The 10,720-nt window shown below is 42.1% G+C and overlaps 1 protein-coding gene across 1 annotated transcript; it reads left to right on the forward strand.

Moving 5' to 3' along the window:
- Window positions 1-7,321: 7,321 nt before the first annotated feature.
- On the forward strand, window positions 7,322-8,507 carry c17h11orf96 (chromosome 17 C11orf96 homolog). Its single transcript, XM_048545621.2, has one exon. The coding sequence runs from the start codon at window positions 7,443-7,445 to the stop codon at window positions 7,809-7,811; it is 369 nt and encodes a 122-aa protein (XP_048401578.1). The 5' UTR covers window positions 7,322-7,442; the 3' UTR covers window positions 7,812-8,507.
- Window positions 8,508-10,720: the final 2,213 nt, after the last annotated feature.

The raw sequence follows: 10,720 nt of genomic DNA on the forward strand, positions 1-10,720 counted from the left end.
GAATTGAAAGGATTAAGGTTAGTAAGGAGGAGGTGTTATAAATTCTGGTGTGAATGTAGATAAATTCCCTGGGCCAGATGGGATTTTTTCAAGGATTGTCAGGAAAATTCGGGAGGAGGTGGCAGAGCTTTTGGCCTTGATCTTTGAGTCCTCATTGTCTACAGGTTTAGTACCAGAGGACTGGAGGATTGCAAATGTTGTGCCCTTATTCAAGAAGGGCAGTAGGGATGACCCAGGTAATTATAGACCTGTGAGCCTTACGTCTGTTGTAGGAAAAATTTTGGAAAGGATTGTAAGAGATAGGATTTATAATCATCTAGCAAGCAACAATTTGATTGGGGATAGTCAGCATGGATTCGTCAAGGGCAGGTCATGTCTCACAAACCTCATTGAGTTTTTTGAGAAGGTGACCAAGCATGTGGATGAAGGTGGGGCAGTTGACGTGGTGTACATGGACTTCAGTAAAGCCTTTGATAAGGTTCCACATGGTAGGCTATTGGAGAAAATACAGAGGCACGGGATTCAGGGAGATTTAGCAGTTTGGATTAGAAACTGGCTTTCTGTAAGAAGGCAACAAGTGGTGGTTGATGGAAAATATTCAGCCTGGAGTCTGGTTACTAGTGGTGTCCCTCAAGGATATGTTTTGGGACCACTGCTGTTTGTCATTTCTATAAATGACTTGGACACAGGCATTGGTGGATGGGTTAGTAAGTTTGCAGATGACGCTAAAGTTGGTGGAGTGGTGGACAGTGTGGAAGAACGTTGCAGGTTGCAGGGAGACTTGGATAAACTGCAGAATTGGGCTGAAAGGTGGCAAATGGAGTTTAATACGGATAAATGTGAGGTGATTCACTTTGGGAGGAATAATAGGAAGGCAGAATACTGGGTCAATGGAAAGATTCTTGGTAGTGTAGATGTCTGTAAGTACAAGTCGTAGCCTAAGCTGTTAATAAACCTCTGAGTTTAATTTTATTAGAGGTGATTTGAACTTTTGACTTGTGGAGAATAGTTCTCAATACAATTTAGTTCCCTCATTTCTGATGCTTATAGCAAGGAATTTGTTTCAATAGTTTAGTGGCTTCCTGGCAATATTCCTTATTTCAAGTATAAGGCTATCTGCATGTAGGCAGTTAGAAATTAAATATTAGTCAAGGCAAATAAGGAATGATCCAATATCCAGCTCAATATTAAGCAATGGCAATTGATAACAAAAATTTTGAGTGCCCTGTCTTTACAAAGAATCCAATATATTAATATCTAATTTTCGGAATATAAGACTCCAGTTGTCTTAAAGAGAAATTGATGCATGCATTTCTTTTTTCTTTGGCCTAAAGTGTGGTGGCCTGATTGATTTATTTTGAAAATACAAAATTCGGAATAGCTAGATATTCAAATTTCCATCAAACGACATAATATCCAAGTCCTCAGCAATCATTCCTTTTATGAGTTAGGCCTTAAAAATGCTTGGACAAGGTCCTGCAGTGCTACAGTATTGACTGAAGTTGGAGAGGTGCATTATCTTTCTCTAGTACCACTGCTGCTTTACTATCACTATGTATATTTTAAATGGTTTAACCAATGACCAATTATATATTGCGCACAGTTCTGGTCACTGCATTATAAGAAGGATGTGGAAGCTTAGGAAGGGGTGCAGAGGAGATTTACTAGGATGTTGCCTGGTATGGAGGGAAGGTCTTACGAGGAAAGGCTGAGGGACTTGAGGCTGTTTTCGTTAGAGAGAAGAAGGTTGAGAGGTGACTTAATTGAAACATATAAAATAATCAGAGGGTTAGATAGGGTGGATAGGGAGAGCCTTTTTCCTAGCATGGTGATGCCGAGCACAAGGGGGCATAGCTTTAAATTGAGGGGTGAAAGATATAGGACAGATGTCAGAGGTGGTTTCTTTACTCAGAGAGTAGTCAGGGAATGGAACGCTTTGCCTGCAACGGTAGTAGATTCGCCAACTTTAGGTACATTTAAGTCGTCATTGTATAAACATATGGACATACATGGAATAGTGTAGGTTAGATGGGCTTGAGATCGGTATGACAGGTCGGCACAACATTGAGGGCCGAAGGGCCTGTACTGTGCTGTAATGTTCTATGTTCTATGTTCTATATACGTTCTCTGTAATGGCTCAGAATAAAAAAAGTTAATCAATTGGGTCTGGTCTTTATTTTTGCTACAGCAAATCAAAACTGTGCCCACTGCCCTGCTTTCTCCTTTTAGGGTTATATTTCCCACTGCTTTGAGAAAATGTTAAAAGCTTCAAAGGATGAAAAAGATAAATATTGTATTTAACTTATAGAGTGTTTAACTCCTACACAGGATAACTGAGGATTTTCACAACCAGGTGTAATAAACATCACAGAATTTTAAAAATTATTGTTATAAAAGTTTGGCTTTTTTGTTTGCTGCAAAATCCATTCTACATACAGAACAATTCCAGGAGTTGCTGTTATATCATTAAAAATGTAGCAGAACCAGCCTGTCAGAAATTATCTCATTTTGAAGTCTGATCACTCCAGTGTCCTGCTAGAAAGCTGCTTTCCTTGTGCATTTCAAGGAATGTTTTTGTCTTGCATACAGTATAAAATGGAAACTGCTATATTGGCCAGAAAGTACTCAAATTAATATTTTAATCCTGAAGTCCTTTGTGGATCAATGTTATATTTTTAAATGGTTTATCCCACAGATAAAATATTTACTGACCATTGAGACAGTAATGTGAGTAACTAAGAAAGCCACAGATTTTTTTGTTGTAAGAGTATTAATATTAGATGCTGATGTTATTACTGCAACTGAGGTGATCTCCTTGGGTAATATGATGACATAGATTTGGAAGTAGGTTCACCAAACTGGGCAAAGCTCTAACATAACCATATTTGAGCTGCACATACCTCCTTGCTGATAGATTGCTGGATTAAGACAAAATCCTAAGAGGAAATGAATTTTCCTGAATCAAATTTATGAATAACTATCGTGTACCACAGAACATTGTCTCTATCAACTTCAGGAACTAACAACAGAAAATTGAATGAATGAAATAAAAACAAATTTAAAAGCTCTGATGAATTTATTTTCCGGAGGCTGTAGGCAAATGTGCATTTCTTGAAAGGTATAATCTGAAGACTGTTTCAACAGAGACCCCATCTTAGGAGCTAACTCTACTTTTCAAACAAACATTTCACAAATGGAGCCTTAGCTTAAGCCAGTGAAACTTCTTGTTGTGACATGTTGCTTGGATGTGAAGCCAGAAAGCTTCAGAACTAATAGCAATCACAAACACAACTACTGGCCAGTTCTCATGATTATTTTTTGTAAACACCAGCAGTCAGAACATGAATGAGCACTGGCCTTCAGAATTGATGTTTTTCCCCATACTCTTCTAAACAATAGCAATTTTATTTCAAAGTAAGTGACATCATTATAAAATTCAGAGATCAGTAACTTGTATTTAGTATGTGCAGACTGACTGCCTTGTTCTGTGTTCCAGGGAACCTTCTTTGTGACAGAACAGACTGCCTCAAAGGAACTTGTAGACTAATAGTGACCTTTTATGCCACAGACAGTACTTTACTGTTGGTGAGGCTTGGTTGTAGATCACATTTCTGTGTACAGCACAAGTCTTGTTATATCCTGATTGGTGAAGTTCAGTGTGTGAAGAGAGTTTTCTTTTTGAATCAGGGTGAGCATATCAGTGTCTGCAGTCTGAAGGTGGGCACAGGCCTACTGTGATGCAATTTCAGACTTGCATTCCTTCTTTTCTCCTATTTATCCAGATTATATAATTATAAATGGAATATGCCCTGGTAGACAGAAGGTCTGACTGCCCAGGTATTTGTATTTGACAAGAATACATTATCATTTCTCCCATCTGTTTTCCACAGTCCATTCACATCCAACCAGGTTCTTCTAATGGGCAGGTGGGAACCATATCTCCTATTGTAGACAAAAGGAACTTGTTTCATGAATGTCAATGAATGCAATTTTACTGGATGTAAGTGAAGACATGGGTTCATTCATGTGCAGCCAGACACAGTGGTCGATCTATGTCCCTAACAACAATATCACCATTCCTGGATATTATCCTGTGCTACTGACATGGTTGCAACCACCACCTCTTCTGGGTCTCTGTGGTATAGTCAGGAGGGAGTTGACCTGGAAATCCTCAACATTGGCTTTGGACCCCATGAATTCTTATATCACGAGAAGGCACACAGGATGTTTGCTTTCATTGTCTGGGGCATAAAATATAAGAGTAGGGAAATCTTGTTACAACTTTATAAAATGACTCAAAGGTAGTAAGAGCTGCTGATGCTGAAGTCGGAGATAGCAGGGTGGAGCTGGAGGTGCACAGCAAGCCGGGAGCATCAGTGGTGCAGGGAAGTTGATGTTTCAGGTCAGAAGAAGGGTGCTGGCCCGAAACATCAACTTTCCTGCTTCTCTGAAGCCACCTGGCCTGCTGTACTCCTCCAGCTCCATACTGTATTACATCTACAAATTCATAAATGTTGGTTATGCTACAGGTGGAATACTGTGTGAAGTTCTGGTCATCAGACAATTGGAAGGATGTTGCCTGGGATTAAAAGTCTGTTATGAGGTGAGTCTGTAGAGGCTAAGTTTGTCTTTCTTGGAGCAGAAGAAGCTGAGGGGGGATCTGACTGAGGTATACAAAATTATAAGGGATGTAGGGGTGGGTTATGAGAATCTTCTTCACTATGGTAGACATATCTAAGAGCGGGTGCATAGGTTACTGAGAAGTAAGTGGTGTAGAGGTGATCTAAAGAAATTTCCCCCAGAGGATAGTAGACATATGGAATGGTCTGCCTGAGACAGTGGTGGAAGGAAGTACACTCATAACATTGAAGAAGGATCTGGATGAGCACACTTAAAATGCCAGTGCACAGTCTATGGACAAAGTGCAGATATGTGGATTTACTGCAGTTTGGTGTTTGTTTGTTAGCATAGCTGTGAAGGACCAAAGGGCCTGTGTCTATGCTGCATGATCCTATGACTTGCCTTCCATTAGAAAATCAAAAGTGGGCATAGTTGCATAATCTTCAGACTAATTTACAACTCCTCAAATAAAGTATCTGCCTGTGCCTACCTGTACTAACAGCTGGACAATTTCCAGGCTTGGACTGATAAGTGGTATGTAAAAATCGCACCGTTCAAGTTCCAGTCCAACGGGAGAGAATTTAGTCATGTTCCATTGACATTCAACAATATTATCATAGCTGGATTTCTCACCCATCAATAATTTGGGACCTGTCATTTACCAGAAACTGAACTGGACCATAAACAAATACTGTCTTTAGAAGAGCAGGTCAAAAGAATTATGTGGTGATTAACGCATTTCCGAAAAGCCTGTCCACCATCTACAAGGCATGAGTTAGGAGTATGAGGAAATACTCCCCGCTGCCTGGATGCGTGCAGCTCTAACACCATTCAAAACAAGAGAATGCGAGTAAGTCTTTTTTTTAACATATTAAACTGTAATTACTTGGAACTTGTGATCAGAGATAATGGGAACTGCAGATGCTGGAGAATCCGAGATAACAAAGTGTGAAGCTGGATGAACACAGCAGCCAAGCAGCATCTTAGGAGCACAAAGATGCTGCTTGACCTGCTGTGTTCATCCAGCTTCACACTTTATTACTTGGAACTTTCTGCCCCTGAGAGCAGTGTAAGTGGAGAGACTAAGGATTTCAAAATGAAATTAGGCATTTAAAGGAAGCAAATTGGAAAGGGCCGCTGAGATACAGAGAGGGAATAGGGCAGGCGCTGAAAGAGTGCATTGGCATCTTGGGCTGAATGGCCTGCTTCAATTCTGTAATGACTCTTACACACCACCCGTAATAAAAGCAGCTGCTTGACTGGCACCCCAACCGCCTCATTTAACATTCCCTCTCTCCAATACAGGCACCACAGTCTGTCACATAAACAAGATATATGGCTGCAATTTGTCCAGATCATTCACGGCACCCGCCATTCCTTTGCCCATTCTGTGCCCGCAGTGACAAGACAGCGCATACCAACTCGGTTGGCAAACAATTTTATTTTGTCAAAGATGACAAAAGGAAACACAGCCATCCTGGCTGGGCTGCCTTAAGGGAGCTAAAATTCAACATCAGGAAGGTGAAGGGTCTGGGCCCGAAACATCAGCCTTCCTGCTCCTCGGATGCTGCTTGGCCTTCTGTGCTCATCCAGCTCTACACCTTGTTATCTCACATGTTAAGACTGGCCTGATTTGCATGGAGGCGGGTGGAAGCCTCTAGTTCTGAAAAAGCGCGATTAATACTTGTGGCATTCGAGGGACAGACAACCAGATTGTCACGGGATGGGACTTGCACAGTAAATATGCTGCAGTTTAAAAGGCGAAAGTTTTCCGGTAGTTCTAGGACAGTCAGCTATCTGGCCTCTAGCGCCTGGGCACAGGTCTGCTGATACACAAATAAACATTCCCCCGAAGTGAAATCATTCAGCGTCCCTGTGATGTTCCTGCCAGCCCAAGGTTTGAATTTAATCAGGGGACGGGAATCCACCACCCTCTTCCCAGCCATGACACTCCCCTAGCGGTAGAAGCACCGGAAACCACAATCTGAACGAGAGAAAAGAAAAATCACAGCGCCAAGATAAAAGCCAAACAAAACACTGCGGATGCTGGAGATCAGAATTTTTAAAAAGGGACGGAAAGCATTGGAGAAATGTCTGGCAGCACCGGGGTTAACGTGTTCGAGGCCCCTTTGATTCTTCGATTTCTGCGGCATTCTGCGTATTTGTTAAAATTTTCTAGAACCTACAGTTTTCGGTTTTTAACTGATTAACCTCCCCTGACACACACACTTTCTTTGGAACAGCGCACACTCTACCGACTGTTCTCTCCAAACCAGTCACACACGTGGAGTTTACAAATGTTCATCCACTGCCTTTTTTTAATCGAATTATGATCTTTCTCGGTGCTTTACTGCCTTGATTGCAACATAGTAGAGTGTCAGTATCCAAATATGAAACCATTTCCAGATGAGGCATGTGGATTAATTGAATGATCATTAAAATCTATCCAGGACAAAATAAAAAGTCAAGGCTAGAAGTTGTCCTGTATATATATAAATTAGACGTCGTCTTGCCAATAATTCCACGTTGAGGGTTTTGTAATAAAAGAGTTACCGGATGTCTTATTCTGACTGGTGATAAAGCACACCATTAATGAAATAACGTCAGCTCAGAAAAAAAACACACAGGATTGCTTTAAATGGCAACTGGTGTCATGAGGGGCTGCGCCCACGTGGCTTGGGGTTGTCTATATAAATTGTTTCTGCAGCACCCAGCCACAGATTCGAAGTTGCATCAAGTTTGCGAGCGGCACTTGTTTTTATTTTGTTGGACAGAGAGACACAGTCAGAGAGCGGGGACTCCTCGGGAGGAGGAAGACACAGATGGCAGCAAGCAAGCAGGGCGAGGTGGTGGGCATCTGCACCAGCTACCAGGCGGTGATGCCCAGCTACGCCGGGATCACCGAGGAGTTCCCGCAGTCGCTGCGCCGCCAGCTGCAGAAGAGCAAACTGAAGCCTCGGAGGGCGCGGGAGGCCCGCTTCAAAACGCAGCCAGTCACCTTCGACGAGATCCAGGAGGTGGAAGAGGAAGGGGTCTCGGCGCTGGAGGAGGAGAAAGCCAAGAAGTCGTTCCTGCAGTCGCTGGAGTGCCTCCGGAGGAGCGCGCAGAACTCGCGGGTGCACAAGTCGAGCCTGAGCAACTCGAAGCTGCGGTACAGCCTGGACTCCAGCGACTCAGATTCCGCCCATTGATGGCTGACCATCTCCCTCGCTCTTCACCACCTACGTCCCCCCCCCCCCCCCCAACCTGCTCCTCCGTCCCCCAGCCCACTCCGTAAACCCCACCAGGACAGAAAGACTGTGCTTCATAATGAAGTTTTCTTAAAGCTGAATTTTGTTTTTTTTTCATGGAAAAAAATATATTTTCAAAAGGGAACTTTCTTTCGTGCAAGAGAGAAAGGCAAAAGCAAGCACCGAGGTATAAGTCCTGATGCGAGATGTTTTGTGCTCGAATTTTTGCAAGTTATGGAATGAACGCCCTGTACAGAGCCTCTTCTCTCCAACGCACACAAACTGGAGAGAGAACTGACATTTTTTATGCCTCTTCTGAAAATGTTGTGAACGTCATTGAAGTTGGGACACGGATTATAAATGCAACTTTTTAATTTTTAAGCAAAAAAAACAAAGAAGAACGGTTGTTTTCTACTCTGCTTTCGGAATAACTAGAATGCGAAATATAATTTAAATGTGCATCCTACTCGTCTGAGTGGGACCTGCAGATACTCTGAATACTCGAATGAGGATTGTAAGAATTTATTGGGAGTCTTGCCAAAATGTACAATGCTTTTAATACTAAAAAATGGTAATTTATATGTTTGTAATTTTTGTGATAGTTGCAAAAATTAATATTGTAATGGCTTGTAATTAATAAAATCCGTGTAAGTTTAACATCTTTATTTCTCTTTTTCTTATAAAAAAATTGCATGAGCTTTTTGCTTTTAAACGTCGAAGTGACGCAATTTTGTTCAGTCTGGCTGTTTAAACGTCCCACTAAACAAAATGTATTGCTTCTCCCCATATCTCTTGGATTCGGTTTCATGTTAATCTAATCACGAGAGTTTTTTTTGGTGTCTCGGGATCCTGCCGTTAAGATCATGTTGTGCCGCATTAGCGTTTTCCATGTGGCTCCTATGTATAATATTAGAATTAATACACGTGCTTTTCCCTGCGGCTCCAGCTCCGCGTGAATTCTAACCTGTAGTCTACTTCAACCTCCCCCCCCCCCCCCCCATTCCCTATTTTTTTAAAACCATGTGTCCTATTTTTGTATTGTGAGTATGTGAGCGAAAAAAAAGCAAGTTTAGTTTTCAGTCCAGTCCAATCTGGCCGCCCCCATATGGTCCTACTGCCGGTCTTCACGCTGCTCCCGATGGGCAGTGGGCGCGGAGCGGAGTCGAGGGCTGAATGGCCTGCGGACGTAAATGTTTGTGCAGCCAGCAGGAGGCAAGTTTGCTACCAGCGTGCGGTGCGTTTTTGGTTTAAAAAGCGAGAGCGCCATTAGCTTACTCTGAGCCGAGCTTCTGTAGCCCCCGGTCCGTCCTAGTTTGTGAGATTTAGCCGCTTTTTACATACTGAACCAGTCAGGCATCCGGTGGGTTCTTCTTGTGCTTTAGTTGAGGCAAAAGTCTTCACCCTTTGCTGCCAATTTTCATACTCGTGCTATGTCTATTCAATGTTTGTAGTAGGTACACTGACCCTAGCAATTCCTCATGTACCCTTCCTAATTTGGCTGCATTCTTTTTAGCTTCTTAGTGTCAAGATGCCTGGTGTTGCACGCATCTGACTGGCTGTACCCTCGGTGCCCATTCCCGGTTTGTTTATCATTGCAGCGTACAAGCACTGTTGCAGGAATCAGGCTGATATTTCAAACGAGACAGTAGGAACTGCTGATGCTGGAGAATCTGAGATAACAAGGTGTAGAGCTGGATGAACACAGCAGGCCGAGCAGGAAAGCTGACGTTTCGGGCCGCAACGTCAGCTTTCCTGCTCCTATGATGCTGCTTGGCCTGCTGTGATCTTTCAAACGTTTGTTTTTATTTTGAAAAGGGTGCTTTTAACTGTGGAAGAAAGGTGAATAATCCAAGTGGGATGGGTATGTCAAGGATTGGGGTTTTTATATGGACATGATCTGCTGCCTATGCATTGCAGATTTTTAAAAAAATTCACGGAATGTGGGCATCGCTGGCCGAGCTACTATTAATTGCTCATGCCTATACACTCTTGACAAGGCTCTGGTGAGCTGCCTTCTTAAACCACTATTGTTTATTTGGAGAAGGACATCCCCAGTGCTATATTCCATCATTATTGACCCAGCAACACTGAAGGAATGGCAATATATTTACACGTCGGGATGGTGAATGGCTTGAAGAGGAATCTGCAGTGATGTTCTTCTGTATCTGCTGTCCTTGTCATTCTCAATCATACTGGCCACGAGTTTGGAAGTTCTTGGATTACTTTAAGGAGTCAGGTGTTGAAACATATTATTCATTGGGCCATTATATTATGGGATCTTGCTTTGTGCAAATAGTCTGTCACATTTCATCACCAGACAAAGCTCTTCAGAGACTGTAAAATTCTTTGGACTGCACCTTGTGGTCCTAAATGATGCTACATAAACGCAAGACTTAATTTATGGTCTGAACCATACTGTTGCCTTGGAATACATTCCTGATGTGAGATTTAATGTATTTATTATATCTGCACAGGCTTTCAAACCAAATATGCATTTTAGAATAATGATTCCCTTTCAACTTATGTAGAAGTCTTCTGAATCCAATCATGTGGTTTAAAACAGCTACTGTGTAAACCACTGTTTCAAGCCTCTGTTGCAAGTGGGGAATCCAAATCTAGCTGATTTCATCTTTGCCTTGTAAATGAATTGATAATGGACTGAGTTGTTGGGCTGTGATCCCAATGGTCTTATACAGGTATGCAAGTGTGCTTCAACAAATTTTCTGCATATTAAGTTTTAAAGAAAGGCACAGTATGTGAATGTTCTTTGATTATTGCATGTGTTTAACTTCCTCAATTTGCTGCTGTTAAAATATTGTGGCGAGAGTGTATACACTGCATTTTCTTTATTCATTCATGGGATGAAGGTG

The sequence above is a fragment of the Stegostoma tigrinum genome, chromosome 17, assembly GCF_030684315.1.
Source record: "Stegostoma tigrinum isolate sSteTig4 chromosome 17, sSteTig4.hap1, whole genome shotgun sequence".
Lineage (NCBI taxonomy): Eukaryota > Metazoa > Chordata > Chondrichthyes > Orectolobiformes > Stegostomatidae > Stegostoma > Stegostoma tigrinum.

Bases quoted from the DNA above. Each gene is read 5' to 3' on its own strand.
- c17h11orf96 (XM_048545621.2), top strand. From the start codon at position 7,443: ATGGCAGCAAGCAAGCAGGGCGAGGTGGTGGGCATCTGCACCAGCTAC.